Source organism: Calonectris borealis, chromosome 22 (genome assembly GCF_964195595.1).
Source record: "Calonectris borealis chromosome 22, bCalBor7.hap1.2, whole genome shotgun sequence".
NCBI classification, from domain to species: Eukaryota; Metazoa; Chordata; class Aves; order Procellariiformes; family Procellariidae; genus Calonectris; species Calonectris borealis.
Genome location: NC_134333.1, coordinates 8,848,718 through 8,872,276, shown reverse-complemented (window position 1 = coordinate 8,872,276; position 23,559 = coordinate 8,848,718). Strand labels below are relative to the sequence as shown.

The 23,559-nt window shown below is 57.0% G+C and overlaps 1 protein-coding gene across 2 annotated transcripts; it reads right to left on the bottom strand.

Moving 5' to 3' along the window:
* Positions 1 to 333: 333 nt before the first annotated feature.
* Positions 334 to 22,708, bottom strand: SOCS7 (suppressor of cytokine signaling 7). Of its 2 annotated transcripts, none has more exons than XM_075171519.1 (10): positions 21,704 to 22,708; positions 16,299 to 16,363; positions 13,014 to 13,118; positions 12,107 to 12,208; positions 11,143 to 11,273; positions 10,569 to 10,737; positions 7,963 to 8,091; positions 5,050 to 5,185; positions 4,547 to 4,701; positions 334 to 4,252 (listed from the first exon to the last, which is right to left on the bottom strand). In XM_075171519.1, the coding sequence occupies exons 1-9, from the start codon at positions 22,591 to 22,593 to the stop codon at positions 4,581 to 4,583; spliced, it is 1,848 nt and encodes a 615-aa protein (XP_075027620.1). In that variant the 5' UTR covers positions 22,594 to 22,708; the 3' UTR covers positions 334 to 4,252; positions 4,547 to 4,580. The 2 variants fall into 2 exon arrangements, with proteins under 2 accessions (XP_075027620.1, XP_075027621.1); XM_075171520.1 differs by having other exon boundaries at positions 334 to 3,947.
* Positions 22,709 to 23,559: the final 851 nt, after the last annotated feature.

The window sequence follows — 23,559 nt, the reverse complement described above, 5'->3', positions numbered from 1 at the left end:
CTTCCTTTTGCAAACCCTGCTTTCCAGCGGTTTCCTCCCCAAAACGCTCCTCGACAAAACTTCAGCCCCAACCATCACCCGCAGCAGAGCCTGCCCGGCCGGGGCCCAGCCCCGCACACCCCCCTGCACCCACGTGCTCCTTCAGGCACATGCAGGGTAACACAGGTCCCTATTAAAAACACTTTTGGGGTTTATAAACTGCCCAGATATGTGAGCGCCCCGTGCCTGGGGCTTTCAAACCCACCGAGTCCCTCTCGCACCAGCGGCTCAGGTGGTTCCCACCCTGCCCGCAGCAGGTCCCACCCAAACCACTAAGGATGAATTTTTTTCCCCTTCTTTTGGCCCCAAGGCGGTCAATGCGGAGCTGAAAACTTCCATGGGAGAAAACTGTCCTGGCTCATCCGAAATTTCACGCTGCCGGAGCGAGCCAGGTCATTCCCTACCTTGAAACAGGCTGCGGGGAGCGGAGCGGGGGCCCTGCACAGAGCAGCCGGCTCGAGCAAACCGTGCCATGGGATCTTGCCAACCTGACAGCCAGGCTGAAGGCTGCACCCATCCAGCTGAAAAAGCACCATCTCCAGCTGAAAAAGGAGCTTTTCCGTGGGTCCTTTCTGCGCTTTGGTAGTTTTTATAGTCCGTTTCATTGTTCACCTGCCTCCCGTCCCTGACAGAAGGAGGAGGACGGCAACAACCTCTGCAGAATTCAAGGTTGGACAAAGGAGGCTATAAAATTTTTTTCCAAATCAGCAGGATGAGAGCACCCTCCAGAACCAACCTACAAAACCATTCCAGGCAGGGTACAAACATTAGATGTTCCTCCCCAAACAGGGGTGAGGACCAAGCCACCTCTGACATCTCACCGTGCCCACGAAGACCATCGCCCTCGGCAGAGACCACCCTGCTTGCTCCACTCGCGTCCAGCCTTGAAATAAAAGCTCTGGACCTTTTCCACGCCCGAACAGCAGATCAAGCCCTTCCTTCCCCTTACACCTAGATGTGAAGGAACTCTAGGAACAGCTTTATTTTAGACGGATTTCAGGAGAAGGCTGTTAACTACAGTTAACCTTGGGATCTTCTCCAGCACTATTAGCCGCAGGCTGGCGCTGACCACGCTCCAGCTCCCCTGCCTGTCTTGGAGCATGGAGAGGTGGAGAAGAGCCGGGAAGGCTGCAGAGCATCTGCCACTTCATGGCAGAGCCGACCCCACCGCTCCTGCGGGTGCAGATCGATAGCGGGGTCTTGTGCAGCCACAGCTGACACCAAGCACATCAGCGTGACACGCTGGTGTCCCACCAGCCTGTCCCACACCCCGCAGCACGTTTCCTCCGTCATTTCAGCTGCTGCAGACAGGCCCCAAGCCTTGCTGCTGGCCTCAATTTGGGGAGGGCTGCTGCCGGGGACAGGGTTCAGGTAACAGCGGAAGCACCGGCAGGCTGTTGGGAGAAATCCTCCCAAGGACAGTGCCAGCCGCCCACATACACGAAATTCAAGTATTGCCCCTAAAGTCTGGCTGCTTCTTCAACAGCTCCGAAAGCCGCAGAGCCACCCCATCCACCCTGGCGGGGAGCTCCGGGGGCGGGCAGGGAGCTCCCCGGCGGGGCAGGGGATGGAGCGGTGCAGGACGGCTCTCCTGACCCACCGCAGAGCAGGGGTGTGCGTTTTCACCCCAGGCAAGCCCAGCATCAGCAGGACGGGCTTTGCACCAATTCCCAGTGCCTGGCCAGCATCAGTTTTCCCTGGTCTGCTCTCCAGGTCGGCTGCTTTCCCTTCCCAAACCCAGCCTGCTCCTCTCCATCCCAGAACGGGGAAGGAAAGAGTGAAAATGCTGTCACTACCATCACACTAGGGAGAGGACCGGCTTCTCCCCGGCTTCGGCAAGGGGAGACTCGCAGCTCCCCCATTTCACGCATCCCGCAGGCCATCACCTCTCCTCACACCCCGGCCCACGCCATCGTATCCTTGCCCCCGGGGCCTCTTTTTGGAGAGAGGCTTGACAGGAGAGCCTTCTTCACGGGCACGGAGCTGGGCACTGCAGGCATCAGACCAGGCTTGGCTCTCGGGAAGGTTTTCCCTTCCAGCATACGGATAAGTTGGAAGATTCCAATCTTCAGCACATGGACAGCCGAGATGCAGCAGGATATTCGAGTTTCACCCGCACAAGTACAGATGCTTTTTTCCGCCCCCCGGCATTCGCCCAACGTGCTGCGCGTTTTAGTCGGAGCAGATGCATTTATTCGCAGCTCCGCTGGTAACGGTGCGAGCTGCAGGTCTACAGCCGAGGGGAGGGAGCGCAGCAGCGGCTGTGGAGGGGAGAACGCTGGTCCCCGCGCGGAGGGGACAGGGTGGCTGTGGACTAGATCAGCTCCAATTTCACCACGGGTCGGGATATGCTGTTCAGCACCTCTCGGGGCAGCTCCTCCTTCCTGATAACCACTGCCCCGACAATGCAACACAAAGTCAGTAGTGAGTAGTGTCCGATGAGGTATTTCTACAGATTTTGAAGCTTAGTTATTAGTTTCATCTGGCAGCCAGATCCTTTTTAAAAAACATACTTTCTCTCCAAGACCAAAACTGAGGCCAGAGGTGATGGTGAAGAAAGGGAGGGCAGGATTTGTTAGCACCCTTCGTAGCAACGCTTGGCAGAGGCAGACAATCAGAATTTTTCCAGGCTGCTTTAAGATCCGCACGACTGTGTCCAATTCAAGGACACAGATCATTCTGCAGGGCAGGACCAAAGTCCTAGCAGCTCCTGAGTGACTGCGGCCAGCTCACAGGGCACCCGCCTCAGATCCGGAGACCCGGGCCACACGCAACGTCGCATTTTCAGACCACCCTGCGCAGGATGGAGCGTTTCCTTCGCTCGGGTTGAGAGCACAGGAACGCTTGCTCGTTTAAATACAGGAGGAAAGATGCTTCTCCAGACTTCCCAGCATCACTTCGGGCAAACTTTAAACTTCACCATGAAATGCAAACTCTTTGCAGTTGCTGCAGTGGATGAAACAGCAGACCAGCATTTGAAGGGGGGGGGGCAATATTTCAGCCCGTGCCAAGCCCAGAAACACAGCAAGAGCTCCCACCTCTCTTGGCTTTACTGTTTCTGAACTGCTGTGGTTCCATGGACATCCCAGGAAGAGGAGGAAGCAGCAAGCAAGCTCGAAGATATCAGATGCTGTTCCAGAAGAACCCTCAGTTATCTGTTTCTTGCTCCAAGTCGCCCCAAAGGTGCCTCTTAATGCCCCAGCGACTCCTGGTCAGGATCCTTCACAGCTCTACAGAAAGCCTCTTCATTCACAGCTTCTGGACGCAGCCAGAGAAAGGCTAAAAGTGCATGGCCCACGGCTCTGAAAGACTGAGATCACTATAGCAAGTACCTTTGGTCCATGGACTGCTGGAACAGCTACAGCAACAGCTTTGCCACCTTCCTTCCACGTATCGCAGAGGTTCAGCGAAATCTTCCAGTGTTTGCTAAGGGAACAACGCCTCCTCAGAGGAGCAGCCCTTGCTCCCCAGTGCAGCAGCAACCATTCCCTTTGGCAGAAGGCTCCAGGACATCCAAATGGCTCACGTGCTCCTCCTTCCTCGGACCCAACTTAAAAGCATATAGGACCATCCTGCAAATCCAGTTGCAAAGCTCAGCTGCCCAAGACTAGGTTCGGTCCTCTTCTCCCAAATCCTAGAAAGCAGGGGAGCTGTGCAGCTGCCCGCTGTTCAGAGCTCCATGCTCCCCAGAGGTTATTCCATGTAGCTGCACCTGATTCTGGCTCCGTCTGCCTCCAAGCAGCTCTCCGGCCGCATCCCCTCTTGGTGAGGGCCAACGAACAGTCTTGCCATATTGCCCGGAGCAGATGATCTTCCTAGAGTCCCCTTCTCTCTCTGTCTCTCCCCACCTTGAAGTTTCCAAGGGAGGATAATAAAATTCAGCTGATCATAAGACAGTATTTCTCATGCTGAAAATAAAAAAAAAAAAGACATCAAAAATAAAACTTTCAAAAAATTGTAAATAGTGCCATGACATTCTTTGTTCCGCAAGGAGCCTGCGAGCTGGGCTCAGCTGTCTCCGAGACCCCTCTCCCTCAGCCAGGAGCCGAGGCTCTCGTTCCCGTTCTGCTGGGCTTCTTAGGAGTCTTGAACCCTCTTCTCTGTACAAAAGAGCTTGAGAGCAGAAGCGGCACCGCAGAAGCAGGCGTCGCCGTCGCGTGCCTCCTTCCCACCACAGCCTGACTCGGGCAACAGGATGGCAACAATCAAATTCCTAGTGGGGAAGAGAGAAGGGAGAGGGATCAAACAGCCCGCTTGGTGCGGCAGGATCTGCCCCAGACTGCAGCCGGTTCGGCACAAGAGTGAGCACAGGCTTGTGTGGGCACAAATACGCACGAGAAAGCAACAGAAGCCTTGCTCCCCTCCCCAAGGAAAGCTGGGCCATGGTAAAAGACAACGGAGTGAACAGCCACGGTTTCTTCAGGAGGGTTTTGTGTTTTCTTTGCAAATCAGAGCGATTTACGTTTGACCCCACGGGACGGCGCGTGGACCAGCAGCACACACGTACCATCAGTGACAGCAACAAGGGCGAGGCAGCCTCGCTACGTGGAGGATTCGGTCTCCTGCTTCTGTTTGGAGATGAGCTGAGCCTCCTTCAGCGACAGATAGACCTCCTCCTGTGGGTCGTAGTAGTAGAACTTGCGGATGTAGGAGATCAGGGGCCTGGGAAGGTACGGGCAGAAGCTTTAACCCTGAGCCACAACCATGCGAATCTCTGCAAAGGACAACCAGAACCTCTCCCCCAGCCCAGTCACCTCCCGCAGCAACGGGAGCCTGTACCCCAAGGCTGTGGCACCGGCAGATAACACCTCGCTCCTGAGCTGGTCACCACTCCCGCATGCATCCCTGCACACCACAGGACATTTATCTCCCTGTCCCAAGGCTGAAGAAGTCAACTACTCCCCCCCAGAGCCCTTGCTGCAGATACAGACGCCTTCTCGCTGCCTGCTGCGGCGAGGGTCGGGGAGGAAACCAGAGAGACTCGTCCCCAGGCCAGTCCTCGAGACTTACTTGGGCAGCGGGAGCTCGGGGATGTGGTCTATTCGGACCAACTGCCTGATCCGAAAGCGGCAAAGGTGCTGAAGGGATTTGACGTTGCTGAACCTGGAGACTGGATACAGGAGCTGGACAGGCGTTGGAGGGAGACCTTGGGGAAAAAAAAAAGCAATCTTGGTGACAATAGAAAAGAAGGGCTACCGATTCAGAAAGGAAAAGCTGGCTCTTGGGAACCGGAGCTCTCTGCAAGGCTGCGTCCGACAGCAGATCTCCCCAGGAGCCCACCGCTTTGGAGTCGCTTGGGACTGGGGAGCCAAACCTTCCAGGGGCGATACCCCTTTGGGTGCAAAACATCTCCAGCCTTCCTCACAAGGCAACAACAGGGCTGATGTTACGGGGTGGCTGGGGAAAAGCAGAGCCTGGGACACCGCGAGCTCCTAACCACCCCCCTCTCCCAGGAGCAGTAGACGAAGCGTCACTTTATACAGAGAAGCAACAGGGTTTTGAAAGGATGCAGAAGAAAGCCAAAGGAGAAGGCAGGCAGCATGACCGGCACGTAGGCTTGGCTCTGCATAACCCTCTGGGTAGTTCTAGCAAGGCATTAAAAAGCTGGGGGATTTGGTCAGCTCAAGCTGCGCCAGAGTTGCTCATTCTTGGGGTCACGAGGCTGGGCACAAAGGCAGAGGCGGCGGCAGCTTCGCTCGAGCCAGCTCCCCGCACAGGGAGCAACCTCGCAGGGCTGGAAGCGAGTTGCATCCAGCCGCCCCCCGCCCCACAACCTCCTCCTCCCCCAAAGTTAAGAGCAACAATCGAGCCCACAGAACCGAGAGGTCGGCAGGAGCACTAGGGAGGATATTTGGGAGCTGGGTTCATTCACAGCACAAGGTTTTATCTGTCTTTACAGAAGGATTCAAAGCTAGTTACACTCTAACCCCCTCCTGCTGGCTTGCCTGTGAGGGCAACGGAGTGAAAGGAGAAAAGGGAAAGCTCTTCACACTAAGATGGGCTCAAAACTGCTCCAGGCAGCTCAGGAAGCTGCGAGCCAGCTTTTCAGAAAGCGAAGAACAGCAATCAATTGAAGGCTGGATTCTCCCCCCGCTTCTTATTCTCCCACCAAAAAGGAATTAGCCTCTGGGAGCTCAGCCAGCGACTACAGGGACGCAGCACGAGCTCCGCACACTCTGCGAGCCACACGCCTCGCTGCCAGGGCCAGATGCGAGCTGGAAACGGCCCCCTCCTCTGAGCAGCAGTTAACATTTCAGCAGGGGGACAGCACTAACGAGCACACCGGGGAGATGCAGATCCTACATATTCCCCCACTAAAAATCAGGCACCAGTGTGAGACTTTGTTTTTCAAGGATCAAGGCACAGCGACTCCAAGAAGCGGCCAGGTCCCGCGCTGCCGCCAGACGGGGAGGTGCAGGACCCGGGGCCAGCAGCCCAGCGGGGACCAGGCGGCAAGGGACTCCTCAGCAGGGGCACAGCGCTCTTTGGGGAGCATATTTTCTTTTTCAAGGATATTTTTCTAGATCAAGTCCTTTCCAAGGTACTTGCCTGGAGTCCTAAGCCCACAAGCCCTATTCTCGAGAGGAAGAGATCTCAGGATCAGGAAGGTAAAGTACCTTTAACTTGAAAGGATTTTTTGAAGGCAGGGTACATTGCAAAACCAGCTTTACATCCCTCTTCTCCCCAAAGCATGGCCATGTTATAAATCAGCTTTCCAGTTATTGGCGGTGTCTGCAGCAGAGGGCAACACTGAACAGATCTGGGCTGTGACGGCAGCGCTGCCGGGAACCCTGAGGAGGGAACATCCCAGCCCTCCTCCCCTCCAGCCTCTCTAGACCAGAAACTCTTTGGGCCGAATCCTCTCCATGCTGCAGAGCCACGGAGAGGTCGCCGTCATCATCAGGGCCTGCAGGCAGGACGGCAATAGGGACAGGGAGCAAATTTACTATAATTTCACCTGCAATCCTCACACTCTTCCCAGTCCTGCCCCTCTCCGCTGCACGGCCGCCACCCCTCTCACCATGGCAGCCTTCCCACTCCTGCTCTGTTCTGTTCAGAGCATCACTGCTCACCCGCCCTCCAAATTCTGTCCCCCACTGTTGCTCTCTCACAAGTAAGGGGCATATTTGCCTATTTGGCAGACTCTTCCCTTCCTTTCACATTGGATTTTTTGGCTAGCTTTCTGGTACACCAGGAAAAAAAATAGATACTGGTCCAGTTGCCTGCCCAGATTTAGCAGGAGGGAGATGTGAACCCATTTAAGGAAGCAGAGTTTGATGGAAGGGGAAACTAGCACTCTGCAATCCCAACAGCAAGCGTTTAAACATGCTTCAACAAAGCTTCGCTCACACTCCCTCCTTCCTTGCAAGCTCCTGCCTGTCGATGGGCTCTGGCACCACGGCCCCCCCAGGGACTCCGAATCTACAGTATCTATCGCCTGAGGCTCACTTTGAGCTCACACTTGGAAACGCTCCCACACGCTCAGCTTCACGTCTCTCCCCTCGACAGCCCCAGGTGGGTCTCAGCTAAGGGAGAACTGGGAACTGCAAAGCATGGAGCGGTTCATAAGAACAGAACTGAGACGGGGGGAGGGAAGAAAGCGGAGTTTTAGTAGCCAAATAATTGCTTGTTGAGGGAGTAGCTTTCCAGTCTCCAGCTACATTTGTCATGGTGTGAGATGGCACCACGTTCCCCTGCTCCTGGAAAGAAAGATTTGGGAAGTCTCCTTACCACCACGAGTAAGTGGTGCAGCTGCTGGGCGAGAGATCTGCTCCTCAGGATCCTTCCGAGAAGTCAGTGGGCAAGGACGCAGACCAGGGCGCTGAGCGCAGCAGAGCAAAGCCACGTTAAAGTGGCTCTCTGGGACAGACCAGCAGCTAATCACAGAGCAAAACATCCCCAGACTCAGAGCGGGAGACTCACCTGGAACCCTGGATCGGAGGAAGTAGAGAAACTTCCCGTTTTTGGAGTGCATGATCGCTCTCTTTATGAACTCCACCACAGACTGGCAGCGGTCTTCAAACTTGGGATGGCACCACAGGCTGAAGGTCCCTTCCAACAGAACAGAAAAGGTTGCACGTTATAGGAGCACTGGTGGCAAGAGGAGACATTTAGTCACGAGTCTGATGTTCTCAAGGACCAGGTGAACGCCCCAGGCTAACGACTTCTCGTAGAGCTGGGACAAGGCAGGGCACTAAGAGGAAACACCAGTGGCACCAGCTTGCAAGGATGCTGTTCCACTGGAACCAGTGCTCTCCAAGAGTTGAGGATACGCAGAAAGACACGACAACGAGACCGCTGTAACCCAAGCGTGGCCACAAGTCACGCTTGCCTGAACCTGTAAACAGCCTGCAACGACTGCTGGGTCTAAAACAAACTATCAAAACATATTTTAACAGGGCGTTAGCAGATGCCCCTGCTCCTCCGCAGTATCCCATCAGCAGCACTCCCAAAGAAAGCTAGCGCATCAGAGCGGTTAAGCCCACACACAGAGGTATGCAAAAACAGTGATCCAGGTGCTGAAGCCCTCTTCTGCCAGCCCGCTGGCTGTCAAGGACCACTTATTTCAAAGCAGGCACGGGAGCAGCTTCATGTTCTTGCCAGCTGTTTCAAACACCTTAATTCAAATTACTGTCAAGCTAGAACCAGGGTCAAGATACACCGACAGAGTCCTCCCTACGCTGCCGCCCGACACGACGTACGCACTGAGCTCGAGCGGCAAACAATGAAACTGGAGATGGGCAACACAGGGAAAGCAGGCCCTCTAACCTGTTTACAGGTCTCTAAATAGGTTAAGTTTAAGCCTCAAGTCAGACCAGTCTCACGGCCTCTTTGTGCTGCAGCCTGCTAAACATCCAGCAAGCACAAAAATAAGTAATTCTTCTTGGGAACCTCGGATCCGAACGAGCCCTTAGAAGCGGCCAGTAGATGCAAAGGACAAAGCACAAACACCAGCCTCCCCGGCCCGCTTAAAAAGAGACAAAGAAATTCTGGTTTCTTCCTCTCATCTACCTGAAACCTGAAGGTCAAGCATTTATCTCTTACCATTCCCCCAGCCTCACCATTTGTCATCATCATTGGTTCATCAAAGTGCTCAGGTCTGCAGTTTTCCTCGGTGCCGCAGCACATTCAGCACAAGGCAGCCAGTCCTGGGGGGAGCACGGGGCTGCCGACGCAGACCGAAGCACTGCACCCACAAATGAAATCCTTGATGCGGTGCCGCGGCTGCTCTAGGGAAGGTGGCAGCACCAACCTCCACCCACGCAGCAAGAGGGACAGCTTGAGGGAAGAGAAGGACACCTGGCTAAGGAAGCTCCGAGCACGGATGTATCCCGGCCCCAAAATAAGAAACCAGACCAGCAGCAAGAGAAGTTTGCTCCAGAACTCAATTATGAAAAAGTATCCACTGTGCAGGCAGCCTCACATCTCCTCCAGCCGCAAGAGCTTCTCGTAATTTCTGTAAGGACAGGGTGATGAAAATCCTTCCTTCTTACGCAATGGTTGGGGACAGGGGAACTGGCTCTAAACGGGCTGGAATTAATGCTGGGGCATCTTTCCATCAGGGGGGCTCGAGACCAGAAGTGCTGCCAGGTTTCACTCGAGGTGGAAGAAGACAACAGCAGCATCCCTGGGGCAAGAGCAAAACGGAGAAAAAGACGAGCTTTGCTCTGAAAGGTTGCAAACCACTGTTTTCTCCAGCAGGTTGGCTGGGAAGACTCCGAACCCATTATTTGCAGGCATATTTAATGACAAGGCTCTCTAGGCAGCTGTTATTAAAGCTCGTCCACTGGGCAGCTTCCCCCCGCCCCGTGCGCGGAGCCTCTCGGGCATTTTACTCGGCCTGAGGACAGCTGTCTGCACCGGGGTGCAATGCAGAAAACCACGCGGAAGATGAGCAGACAAAGCGTGTGGGCGAGGTGAGAAGCAGCTCACGCAGGAGGGGGAGCGCGGCAGGAAGAAAGGCTGTGAACAGCGGGCCAGGAGTTCTCGGAATAAAGACCCGCCACAGCGGAGCTAAAGCCTGAGCCTGGGACCGACTGCAGCTGGTGCCCCCCCCGAGCATCCCTCGGGCAGGGGGGGAACAAAGCAAGGGGACGAGCCACGACATCAAGAGATCGCTTCTCGTTTCACAGGGAAACGAGCTTCATTTTGGGAAGGACTGACAGCTACAAATGGTGACTCTTGCTGTACATCACACCTCAGCGACGCGGGATCTCAAAAACCCCACCATCATCATTTTCGAGTCCAGTTTTCCAACGCAAGGCCTGAGGACAGGCTCAGGGAACTCTTGTATTCCCCAATTTTTCAGAGTTGTAAGGAGAGTCGCTGCTTAAGGCACAAGAAACAAAGTCAAATGCAGCTTCTGAGGCCTCTTGCAGAACCTCAACACAAGAGCGAGGACACATTGCTGCTGCTCCCCCTCTTCCGCCAGCTCTGCCCAGAGCGCTGCTTTGGGACCTGGTCATCAGACTGGTCCCCAGCCTCCCTCCGCTGTCAGCAGCAGCCCCAGAACCGCCCGTGGCTCTTACCTCTGTAGTGCTCCATCCTGGTGTGGTGGGTGATGCCCTGCGACCGAAAGCTGAGGCTCAGGATGTAACGGGGGTCGGAACTGTCTCGGACCAGAAAGGACCCATCCGGCTTCCCCTTCAGCTTCATCTCTGCGTCCTCCCAGTTCATCGGTCCCCAGTACCACCCGCACTACGAAAAGAGACAGCCAGAACGTCAGCAGATACTAGCACGAAAGATTTTTATCAGCACCCAAACACAATAGGATTTGCTTATTGTTAATTCCCTTTAAATGCCAAAATGGAAGTGTCTGGTTGTATCCACCCAGGAGTATGGATGGTCGGGACTCGTTGCTCCTGGATGAGAGCACACCATCACATCCCTCACCAGCCAGAAGTGGCGAAAGAACAGATGAGACTACGACGTCCCTTCCACGCACAACAAAATGCTTTTCTGGACTCACTGGGAGAAAGGCAGGAGGTCTTTTTTTCAGTCCTATCCTAATCTTATGCTCCCAAGTCTGTAAAAGGGATGGTCAGTCCCCAAAACCAGGGCCTAGACCTGCAGCCCTCTCCTTCTGGCTGCCCACACCGTTACCTTCTCCAGCTCTCGCAAGCTGGCTGCAAAGCTGCTGGAGTCCGGGCGATAGAGCGGACACTGCAGGTGCGGGGCGGGCTGGCCGGGCATCGCCTCCGTCGGCCGCAGCGGGACAATCCGTGGGAAGGCGTCTGCAGAGGGAGAGACAGCCCGGGCCACGGTCACCCACGGGGAGCTCACCCCAAGGACGAGTCGCCCCGTCCCCCTCGCATGGCTCTGGAGATCAGGGCGGGGGGGCAGAGCTGCAGCGTGGAGGAGGAAGCTGGGCTGACCGACGGAAGGACGACGTCCTTGTGAAGGACACAGCGGGAGTCACGGCCTGGCTCTTCCAAGGTGACTAACCCAGTGCCTTCTCCTGCTAATTCCTTATGCTAGCTCGGGGGGAAGGCAGGGGAAGGCCCGGCGGCACAGGCTGGAAGGAATCAGCAGGCATCCTGAAAAAGGGGCAGTTAAAGCCCTCTGGGTCCTGAAGGAAACCAAAAGCAAAAGGGGTAAATGCAGAGGAAACATCCTCGTGTGCTGTTCAGTGGGACCGCGCGCCAGGCTGGCTGTCAGAGCCGGGGCTCCGGCACTGAGCCCTGCTCCCACGGCTCTTTTCCGACATCGCTGACGCTCATTAACACGTTATGTGACGCAGCACAAGTCGGGGCGGGCTGCGCTTCTGCTGAACCCAAGAGGAACCAGAGAAAACGGGAGATGCTGAACTGCGGATAAAGCTGGTGCAATCACCAGCTTCAGCAAAACTACCGTGGGCAAGAAGAGCCACACCACGCGGAAACCAGAGCCTTGACACAACAGTGCTGAGCACTCAGCAGCGCAGGACCGCACCTCCCCGAGCGGGCAATGCAGGCAGCACCCTTGCTGTTAAAGCCCAAAGCGCAGCCTTTAAAGTTGACCAAGAGACCCCCCAACGTCCAGATGCCTGAAGGGAAAGCCAGAGCCTTGCTGCTAAAGCTAAGCTGACCTGGGGCATGGGGCGGAGGAGGCGGAGGCAGAGGGAAAGACTGCAGGGAGGAGCCCATTGGACCCACTAGGACAGACGTAGGCAGCGTCCCACTGATATCATCTAGGAGAGAACAGAGGCAAGAGAGATTCAGAGAACAGGAAAGCCAGCGAGCGCCTGACAACGCAGCCCGAGCAAACCGGCACTCGGCGCTGCCCGGAGAAGCCAAGACGGAGCTTCCCGCCGGCAGCTCAGCATCCTCTCCTCTCGCTTCTGAGCGCGAGTGGCTGCTGCCGCTTCACACCGGCTCGGAGCCTCGCGCGCACACGGGCACGCTCACAGGCGCTCCTGGAGCGGAGGAGTCCGTTCTCCAGCCCAGCGAGCTCCTCGCACGCAGCTTGCGGCACGAGACAGGCTTTTACAGATTTCACAGACGCACGAGGGACGTGCGGTTTAAGGTGCTGCCCACTAAGGCTGATTTTACCCCCCCAAGCTGCTCCTGCTCAGAGGAACCTCCTGCAGAGGAGGATGCAGAGCAGCTAAGCCAGGCTCCTGGCGCAGCAGCCTCCCAGGGAGCCTCCACTCCCACCGACTGGAGAGCACAGGGTGGAACCGGCCTCACTGGGCGATGGGTAGGAAGGGAGGAAAGTTTCCGAAAGCAGCAGAAATGCTATGAAACCAGCACGTTACCTCCCACCTCACATTGCTCCACCACCGCCCTCCCCTCCTGGCTGACCTAAGAGAAACACCGAAGCTTTCAACAAACAGCAAAAAATCCTCTGCCAGGGAAGGGCGAGCAGGCCCGTTACGGGTCAGACGAGCGGGCAGCGACCCTCGGGATGCTCCTCCGCCATCCCTGCAAGGGCAGAGGGGCAGCTCCTAAGCTCCCGTAGGGACGCACGGCAGGGGATGCTCTCCAGGACGGTACCTAGCAGGCTGAGGCTTCTTCGTGGTGGAGGTGGTGGAGTCGGAGGGTGAGGGGAGGTCAGTCCTCGCTGAGAGATGTCCACGTCCACTAGTGACACTGTTTCACCTGAAGGTTGGTGGAGCAAGACTGTTAGTATTGCGCCTTCTCCGGGGCATGCAGAGGCGGAGCGCGGGGAGGCAGGGGGAGAGGGAAGGGGCAGGAACCTCTGCAGGGTTTGGAGGACGATCTCATTAGCTGTTTTCAAATCAAGTTTCCCTGCTGCACCGCTTTCGAGACATTGATCAGCTCTGCAGCTCAAAGGTCAGGCAGAAGGGAACGACGGACACCCGTACATGTGCCTGAGCCCCCCGAGGCCAGGAGGACGTGATGAGGAAGGCACGGCGAGACCTTTTCAGCACCGAGCTCACGTATCAAGCAGAGCTCATCAATGGTGCACAGCGCTGGCACTTTATATAGTCTTGGGAAATGGTTTCACAGGTCTACGTGGCACCCACCGGCACAGGACTCTGCTATAATGCTCCTGTTAACACCTTAGATGATCAAACAGAAATACCTTCTACCCTAAAGGCCATGAGGGTACCAGATCTTACAATTAATATAAGGGAGCTGGACAGGCTTTTATACTAAATAGCTGGAATTCACTGAAGCCCAAAGGCTCTGGATCCAGGATACCGCTTGGAGAAAATAATGACACAAACTAAGATGTCTAACTTAAAACCAGAGAAGCTTAAAATCAGTCAAAAATCATGGGAGAGAAATGAAGGCATCAAATCAAGGTCAAAGCCATCAAATCAAGGCCAGTATTGGACTGATACAGAGTCAAAAGGAAAACACCTAAATCCCAAAGAGAGACCCTAAGTGCTGTTACCACAGCCAAGGCATTTTTTTTTTTTTCCCAAAAAAATCAGTCTAACCAGGTTCTGATGAACCACCAACATAAACCAAATCACCCCGAACACCTGAACCATGGTCTCAAGGACAAGGAAATCTGGCTGCCTTAGATTTTAATTCCTGTGGGCAGGGAACTCCTCTTCTGCTCCAGATACCGTACACGGCGTCACTCGCCTCTTGGTAAGTACCTGACAATGTATTTACCCCACATTACACAGGACAATATTGACTCAGCTTCCTTCGGCTTTCAAAACTCCTATCTATTAATAAGCAATGTTAAGAGGAGTATTTAGGGTTGTTTATTATCCGAGGTACCTTCTCCCTGGGGGACTTATGGGTGTGAGCGCACACGCATGCACACAGCCACTTTTCATTTCCACGCCCTGAAAATAAAGTGGCCGTGTAGGTTGGGCTGCGTTCGCCTCGTACAAACAAAACCAAAAGACGACCAGACTAAGAGGGGTTGCAGTAACTCAGCTTTCAAATCCTCCCCAAGGCAGCAGGAGCTGCAGTGGCAGGAGTGCAATGGCAGCACTTCCAGAGGTGCCCGAGGAGCGGCGAGAAAGGCGAGGGCAGCCTTCCCAAAGACCTTCGCTCGCCCCACACGCTAACCTGAAGGCAAATCACCAAGAAAACCACGCGAGTCGGGCCAGACATTTGAATTCTGTCCCACTTTGGTGGTCCCAGACTCAGAAAATCACCTCTACAGCAGCCATTAAAGAAACCAAGTCCTCAGCTGCATAAGACTGGAGAAGTCAACAACAAACCAGAGCGATTAAAATCCAGACATTCACTCTGGGGACGCTTCAAGGGTCTTCTGCAGAGGAAAAGCTCCTACGAGGGCACTGCCAGTATTCCACCAACTGGCAAAAATTGACATAAGTCATTTTAAAAACAGTTAACATGATAAGCTAGCATTTAATCAAATCAATTTCCCAAATTTAAAGCAAAAACTTGTCAACTCCTGCAGTTTCTCTGGAGGGAAAGCAGCTCTGCACACACATCCACGTGCCCCCGTCACCAGCACGCAGAATTACAGAGTTTATACTCACCACTTCCCCCAGCAACAGCTGACAAAGCAGCAGAAGGAGCTTTTGCTTTCACCAGCCTTAATTTGCTAAATAAACGCACATGACGCTTGCAGGAAGCCAGCGGGGCTGGCACGAGGAGCACGTCCTCTGCACGCTGCCCCGCTCTCAGGACATCAGCTGAAGGGATGCGGGAATGGAGAAGAGGACAAGCAGCACCACAGCTGAATTACCCCCAAGTGACTCCACTTCTGCAAGAGCTCAATGAGCTACACGAAACCGCAGGAGCAGATCAGCAGCTTCCAGTTTCAGGCAAGTCAAACGAATGCTCTGCCTTGAAGATCACTTCTCTGAAATTTCAACCAGTTCTCAGAAAGCCCTCACCGCTGCTCTCCAAAGAGGGCTTCACCCTACCCAGGAACAAAAAAACAAACACCAGCTCCTGCACCGAGCGCTCCGGCCGCTCTCTGCTGCCAAACACCTGCACCAGCAGCAAGAGGAGGCTTTCAGCTCTACCCACCGCTCCTCCTAAGGCAGCTATCACCACACAATCATAGTTTGATTCCTTTGCCCTGCAGTAAGACCCTCAACATGGATTTATTTCGAATCTGACCTTCATAACAAGCCACATAAAACCCCACACAGCTGACAAATACTCACTTGTGACCTTCGATTCCTAATCACGCAAGTCTTGAGACGGGATTCTCCCAAGGAAGCCCCAAGCCCTGTGGCTAGGACTGTTTTGACTATGAGCCCCCACCACAGGAGGCACATGACCATGACTAGGAGCTTTTCAGTACTACAGCTTGCAGCCACCAGCAGAGCAGACTTCCCCTTCGCACCATTTATAAACCAGCCAACTTCCCCCCCCAGCAGAAAAGGGAAGGTCAGAAACCAGCAGGATGCGGGGAGAAGGGGGAAACATGCAGAAGAAGGTGGCGGTGCTCCACAAAAGAGGTTTCAATTCTCGTAGCTGTCACGCAGCAGAGCCGCTGACGTGGGTGCGCGGTCCGGGTGGGAAGCGCGGCTTGGTCTACAAACCACGGGAGGGGAGCACCGAACTGCACTTGCTCTATAGGGGATTTTCCAAACCACTTGGATGCAAACAGCCCTGCGCAGACCTTCACCTCCGAAAACGCAACTCAAACTTGCGTTTCAACAGGAGGAATTGCAAAACGCTGACGTGCAACAGCCACGTTCTTTACAGCTCCTCTTGTTCAGGGTTTGAGGCCAAGCAGGACACAGAGACTCTTCACAGAGACCCCAGTTTGCACGTGGAGGCGACATTCAGCGTCTACCGTTAAGCACACGCTGCTCTTTTCATGGCAAAATGAAACGCCATACTGTAAATCTTTCAAATCCTTACCTGTGAAGAGGGGGCTGAACACAACCGGGGAAAAGGCACTTTGAGTTCTTGTCAGTCTGTGTTTCCTATTGGAAATAAGAAAAACATTGTTAGTAGAGAGGAGGAGACTCGCTGCATCCCGCCAGAAGAAAACATCGTTTGACCTTCTCAAACCAGGAGAACTTCACCGTTCCTTACAGAAGCGCGAGACAGCTCAACGCTGCGTGTTTATTCGACTCCTAGAGCAGTGCTTTGGCCTAAGTAGGGCAGTCAACCAGTAAAGCTAGGTCTCCGTCCTGCTATGAAGCAAACCTCTAACTAGGTAATTAATAAAGTCTTTGGAAAGAAAAACCCCAAGCAAGTATGGTAACCGGAGCCAAGAAGCTCTTTCACAACAGACGTCACGCTATTTCTCTGGATCAGGCATTGCCAAATGCCTTCGACAAACAGGTTGGGTCCCTGCGCAATCAGGGGTTGTGCCTAGAGCCAGCGCGTCCAATGCCCTCGCGCTGCGTTTGCAGGACACCGTCTCCCCAAAGGGTTTCAAAATGCAGGGGAAGGGGAGGCGAGCTAAACCCAGAGCCCTTGAGATGGATGGAAACAGCCAAAAACGCACCTCTGATAAGGACCCCGGAATGCCAGCAATTCCCGCGAAGCCTGCTTTCCAAACCAGCGGTTTTATAACAACGCTGTAGCCAGCCCTGTGCTCTCCCCACACAAAACCACTCCTTCCAGCGCCTTCCCTACTGCAATGCTAAAGGGTTTTACCCAGATCCAGCTGGTAAACTGAGGCACAGAGTATGGCACCCCCAGGACTTGAATCTGTGGTTGAGGGGAGCAGAGAAATGCGTCCCTGGTGCCAGAACCTCACCCCCACCTAAGAGGAGAGCACAAGAACAAAGCTGAGCACCAGCGCAGCCCTCTCGTGCCGCAGCTTTGACAAAGGTCTTTCCAGCACCCACAGTCCGTCGCGCAACGCCCATCCCAGCACTGGGCAGTCCCTATCGGTCTGCAGGTCTGTCCTGGGTCAGACAAGGCTACTCCAAGGTAAATAGCGCAACTGCACTGTGCTGGCCAGAGAAACTGGTCCTGTTGCATCCACCAAGATCTACAGGAGCTCAGAGACCAGCTCTACTCACCACCCAGAACCCCACTTCCACTGCAAGCAGGCTGTTACAGCGCTGACACTCTTCCTCCTGGACGTCTTCCTCACCCTCCAACCTCCTCCCAGCAAGCGGTTGAACCCTGAACCTGTCTCGGGCTTCAGACCCCAGCTCTGCCCGCAGCCTCCTGCGAAACCTGGGCAAAGCTTCAGATGAAACCAGCTCTGAGCAAGGACCGCCACCCTTCAGGAAGGATTGCACCGAGCAGATGCAACTCAGCCGCCCGACAGGGAGAAGAAACCCGAGCTCCCGTCTCGTATTGCCGTGCAGAGCAGACGGGCGCACCCGCATCTTCTCACGGGGCAGACCAAATGCTCCTCTTGTTTGTGTCCAGACACATCACTGCGTCACACAGCTGTGAATAAATGTGTCATACTGTAAGTCTGCAAATCAACATACTAAGAACACTCATCATCCTGATATATAAAGTCCCATTAAAATGTTCGGAAGTGTTTTCATTTTAAGCCTCTCTTCATTTTAACCCTCTTACCTATTTGAGGGTTGGATTTTTTCCCTGAAGGAGAACAATTCACCAATTATCAGCCACACATGCACATACAAAATTACACTTCTGGACTAATATCAACTAACCTCATAATGTAGTAACAGCTCTCTTCCCACCCACTAGGCCAGACAGAAAGGAGCATTGCTGGCATTTTGCTGTTACCAAACCAGCTACATTTTATGCCAGCATTTTACAGCCATCAGTTTCTGAGATCTCTCATTTCTAGCAAGCTCACATCAGCAGCAGGGCAAGAGCAAGAAACGATTCACATGGACTGAATCCTCCGCTTCCCAACTCAATCTCCACCAAAACAACGTACTTCCATACTTCCTCCTCCCGCCCCCAGGTTCTGCAGCCATCTCCAAACGACGCTGAAACCCACGGAGAAGTAATTACGTGTCACCAGTACCTGAACGCTGCTGCATTGGATCAGCCCAGCCCTGCAAAGCTGGAAAAAGCCAAAGGTGGACATTGCCATTCAGGAACGCCACGGACAGATTCTGCAAGGATTCATGCACACAAAACTGGGAAACCCCGCAGGTTCCAGCAAATAAGGATTTTTAGGGTCCGTTACCCACCAGTTCTGCAATAGCTGTGGCTACTGCCTTAGCGGCCGGCACTTCCTTCGCTCGTCCCAAATCGCTGTCCTGTTAACACTGAGGCAAGTCTTACCCAGCCACCCAGGCCGGCTACGTGCTACTTTATGCATGTAATAATACAGAGACATGTTAAAAAAACCCAGGGTCGGCCACACAGCTAACTTGCAAGACTTGGGTACCAGCCTGGCAAGCGACTTGCAGCAGATGCCGGCTGCCGCCCAGGTATGGCTGCACCCATCCGTCTGCAGAACGGGCGCCTAACCCTGTCCCCCTTCCCTCCGATTACCTCTGCAGCACAAAGTGCTTAAAAAAAAAAAAAGCCGTTTCACTGATGCAACCTTTAAATATCACCACTCGGGCCCTGGGTGCAGCTCAGCAGAGCCCAACTATTGATTTTAGATAATGGGGCTGGTTTCCTTCCTAACTGCTGCTGCGGGCGGGAGGCAAAGCTGCACCCTGCTGCCTCCAGGACCGGCAGCACGATGGGAAGCTTGGGCAGCAACTCCAAATACCAGGAATTCTGCTTCTTGCGGATGTTTAAAAAAAGAGTCGGACTAGATAACACCCACCGCAGAGCAAGGGAGCACCCTTCACCGCCAGCCCGCAGAGAGACTTGCGAGTCAGGAACAAGAGCTCGACAGCAAGCAGAGCCATGAATTAACCCAAAAGTTACCCTGAGCCCACCTTGTCAGCCACGAGCGACTGCAGCAGCGGCTCACGGTGAATGCCAGATCCATCCTATATTGATGGGGGTTACAGGTTGGGAGGCAACAGCCTCCAGCTCTTAGCAGAACCAAGGAAAGCTTTTTTTCCCTCCCCAATCAACCAACGAAGACGGGCGCAAAGTAGCAGACAGCATTCACCAGCGTGGTATTACGTCTAGCAAAGACCACGGCAGAAAATCGAGTCACTGCAGTACTTATCTCTGAACTGGGGGACCAGGGCAACCAGGAGAGGAGAGGAAAAGAAAAGCAGCATCTGCTGAGGCCAAACGTTCACTTCCCAGCAAGCCCAGCTTAGCTAAACTGCATCTAACCTGCTCATGAGAGCGTGGGCATCCCAAACCACTCGTCCTCGCTGACGAGAGCAGGGCCAGGCCTCCGGGGCCAGCAGGGACGGTCCCGGCAACGCGCAGCCTCGGGCAGGAGAGATGCCGGCCCCGAGCACACCCGCCCCGCATCCCACCAGCGCAGGAGCTGTGCTCCACAGGAGCAAAAAGCATCGTTCAAATAATCCCTCGTCAGCAGGAGGGGACTCCTGGAACTGGAAGCAGCAAAGTCATCCCTGAACCACAAGAGTTGCTGCATCAGGCACCTTGAAGTAACCTTTGTTAAAATGCCGCCTAATTAGTGCGGCGGAGTTGCACGACGCCGGAGCACAAGAAGTGACCATTAAACTCCCCCACCAAAGGGAAGACCCGGGCAGCGATACGGTGCTCCTCTGCTCCCAACCTGCTAGGACACCGCTGCCAACTCTCCACCGCCTAATCCCAGCGCTGGGAGGTCCTGAGGACTCCTCGCTCTCATCAAGCACAAGGACCGAATAAACCACAAGCCCATTAGCAAAACATTATGTCATTACAGGCAACTCAGCTGGCTACCGTTTGAGGCCCTTTTAGTCATTTGTGGGGAATGAAGCCGTTGTACAAAACTGCTTCACCGCCCCACATGCAAAAGTGAGGCTCCCCGCGGGCACACGAGCTCTAGGGAGGACTCAAACACCCCGACCAGCTGCAGGGCTGGGAGCTGACACGGGAGCTGAGGCCGCCCCATCTCAGAAGCCATCCTCTGCTCCAAAGGGGAGGTAATTTTGGCCTCCGCTACAGCCTGGCTGCCTTTTGGGCTGCCGAAGTGCCCAGTCACCACAAGCCAGTGCTGCAGGTCGCACCTGACCCAAGGTCAGCATCTTCAGAGCAAGGCTGGAGAAAGTTTCCTGCTCGCCCATCAACAGGTCTTCAGCTGCACTGAGGAGACAACACACCCCAAAAACCTTACATGAGGTTAATTAACCCCACGGGGCAAGGACTGTGCTGTAATACTCAGAGTCCATTCAATTATTTAATGCTGCTCCCGGGCTGGCTGCACAGACCTTGGGCAGGCTCTCCCTGCGCCCTCCACGAGGAATTTCAGTTCTGCTGCTGGAAACACTACAGAAAGTGGTTTCTGGAGCACAGGAGGCCCACCCCTACCGGAGCCTGGCCCTGATCAGCCCTGTACGCTGCCCAGCTGGTATCAAGCAGCTCGTGTCTTCTGCTGAAACACGAGGCTGGGGCAGGGCGAGCAGCCGAGGAGTGCCGGAGCTGATGGAACAGGGCTGAGGAACAGGGCGGGTGCGCAGGGTCCCACACCAGCAGGTCCCAGGATTTGTCCCTCCAGCCTAACGCACGACCCAGCCAACCTCTGGCTGCCAACGCTTCCTCCAGCTATGCCCTGCCACGGAGCACCAGGAGAACATCGGGAGAGCAGAGCCCCCTTGGCAGCACCCACCACCACCAAGGCTGGAGCCCAACTGCAACGCTCGCGAGCCTCAGGAAATCATTCTGCAAGACGCAGGAGGGCGAGAGGAAACACCAGTCCCTTGGGTCTCAGCGCAGAGTCACCAGAGACCGCTCCCGGGGCACACCACTTCCTCGCTCGGCCGGCGCCTGCAGCATCCCGGGGCTCCAGCGGCTCCTCCGAGCCATGCACCGCCTCACCAGTCCTGCTCCCAGACGTTTTTCCGCCATCCCCTTTGCAGATGCAGGGCCCGGAGCGATGTGTTCCTCCTCCGCCTGCCCCTCCTGGGCTCCAGCTGTGCTCGCTGACCCCGTGTGAAAGACGAAGCCTCGGCAGCTGCTCAGAAGAGGCCTGAGCCCAGCTCGGAGCCGATGGACGGGCAAGGTGCCCAGCTGCGGGATGGCACCCGAGCCTCGCGGTCACCCTCCAGCAAGGCGTCACGGCACCAGCACCCCTTCTCCCCCTGCACCATGGGGACATGACGCACGCCCGGCTTTCGCACCCTGCCTGCCGCCAACCCCAAGATCTCCCTGGCTGCCATCAACGCAGGCGGCTGCTCCCCGCAACCCCCGACTGCCCCAAAACCACCCACCCCCGGGCGCCCCCAGGCCGGGGGGGCAGCCCCCCCCCCCCCCCGGCCGCCCAGCTCAGGATCCCCCCGTACCTGCCCGCCTCCTGCTCTCGGCCGCGGGCCCCGCAGACGTCGGTCAGGCTACCGGCCGAGACAGGCAGCTCCCCGGTGCGCCGGCCCTCGGTGGCGGCGGCGGCGTCCCCGGTGGCCGAGCCGCCGCTGCAGCTCTTGGTGCGGAAGAGGCGGCTGAGGCGGATCTTCAGCGAGCCCTTCCTGGCGCCGGGGCCGGCTCCCCCGGGGGCGGCGGGCGGCGGCGCGGAGCCGGTGCCGGTGGCTCCTCTCCCGGCGGCGCGGGCGGCCCCGCGGCCGGGGGAACCCGGCTCCTCCTCGGAGCAGCTCCCGGCCTCGTCGGGCTCCAGCGCCTCCAGCACCAGCAGCGCGTCGCTGGTCTCCTCGGCGGCGGGCCCGGCGGGCGGCGGCGGGCCGAGGCAGGGGCAGGGGCAGCCCGCCGGCCCCTTCGCGCCCAGCCCGGGCGGCCGCAGCCCCAGCGCCGCCAGCTGCAGCTCCAGCCCGCCCGGCGGCGCGGCCCCCCACCTCGCCGCCGCCTTGGGCTCCAGGGCGCAGCGGTGCCGCGGGCAGAGCAGCTCGCCGCCGCCGCCGCCCGCCGGGCCCCCGCCGCCGCCGCCGCCGCCTCCCACCGCCGGGCCGCCCTCCTCGCCGGGCCGCCCCTCCGCCGCGTTGCGGAACACCATCAGCTGCGGCGGCGGCCGCGGGCCCCGCAGCGCCCCGCCGCCCGGCAACGCCGCCGCCGGCAGCCGCCCGCCGCCGGGGCCCAACGGCCCCGCGCCCGCCGCGCCGGTAACGGCGCCGCCCGCCGCGCCCGCCTCCGGCCCGGCCCCATAGCCCAGCAGGCGGCTGAGCACCCGGTAGGAGGCCGCGGCGGCCGCCGCCGCCTCCCCCTCCCGCAGCTCGGCGCGCTGCATGGCTACGGCCGCCGCATGGCTCGCCGGGACCGGGCCGGGCCGGGCCGGGCCGGGCCGCCGCCGCCCTCACACGGCCACGGCCGCCGCCGCCACGGCTCCCTCCCTCCTCCGCGGCGACGGCCGCGCTGCCGCCACGCCCCCCCACTTCCGCCGCCGGCCCCGGCCACGCCCCTTGCCCCTAGCCACGCCTTCCCACTGCTGTAGCCACGCCCAGTGTTGAGGCCCCGCCCCCTCGCCCCCCCTCCACGTGGAGCGCGGCCGCCGGGACCCGCTCCGAGCCCCCGGCACCCACGGGCGGGGGGACACGGCTGGGGGGGCCGGTGGGCAGCGGTGGCGGCCGGGGCCCCTGGAGATGCAGCCCCGGCCGCGACCCAGGGGACTCTTCCCCCCCGGGACAGCGGGGTGTGGTAGGGGAAACTGAGGCACGGGCGCCCGGCACCTTTGTATTGCGAACCCTGCACTGCTCTGCACGGCTATGCACGGCTGCAGCACAGCTCTTGCACGGCTCTTGCACAGCCCTTGCATGGCTCTTGCAGGTAGCACGCCCCACTGGAGGAGAGGGGATGGGGACCAGCTCCCCCCACACCTGCCTGGAGGCCGGTGAAGAGGGAAATCATCGTTGCCTCAGGCCGGGAGGGGGGCTGAGCAGCCTCCCGTGCCTCAGTTTCCCCTCTGCAACCAGTGCAGTGGTGCGTGGGACCCAGGACATCATCCTGCAGCTTTGGGGAGTGAGCGTCAGGCCCTGCCGCGGGGACCGTGCTCGCGCCCAGCCCCATACCGCACTTGTCACCCTCAGCCCCACAGGGACATCGTGTGCGTGTGCTGTCCCCCCCCCGTTTCCATCCCATGGCCGGGGGGGCCAGGCACTGCGGGATTGAAGTCCGGTACCATATGGGGAACCAGCGGGCGAACTTCTCCCCCCGGCTGCCGAGGGGGCCATGGGGAGGGGGATGCCGGGAGGAAAAT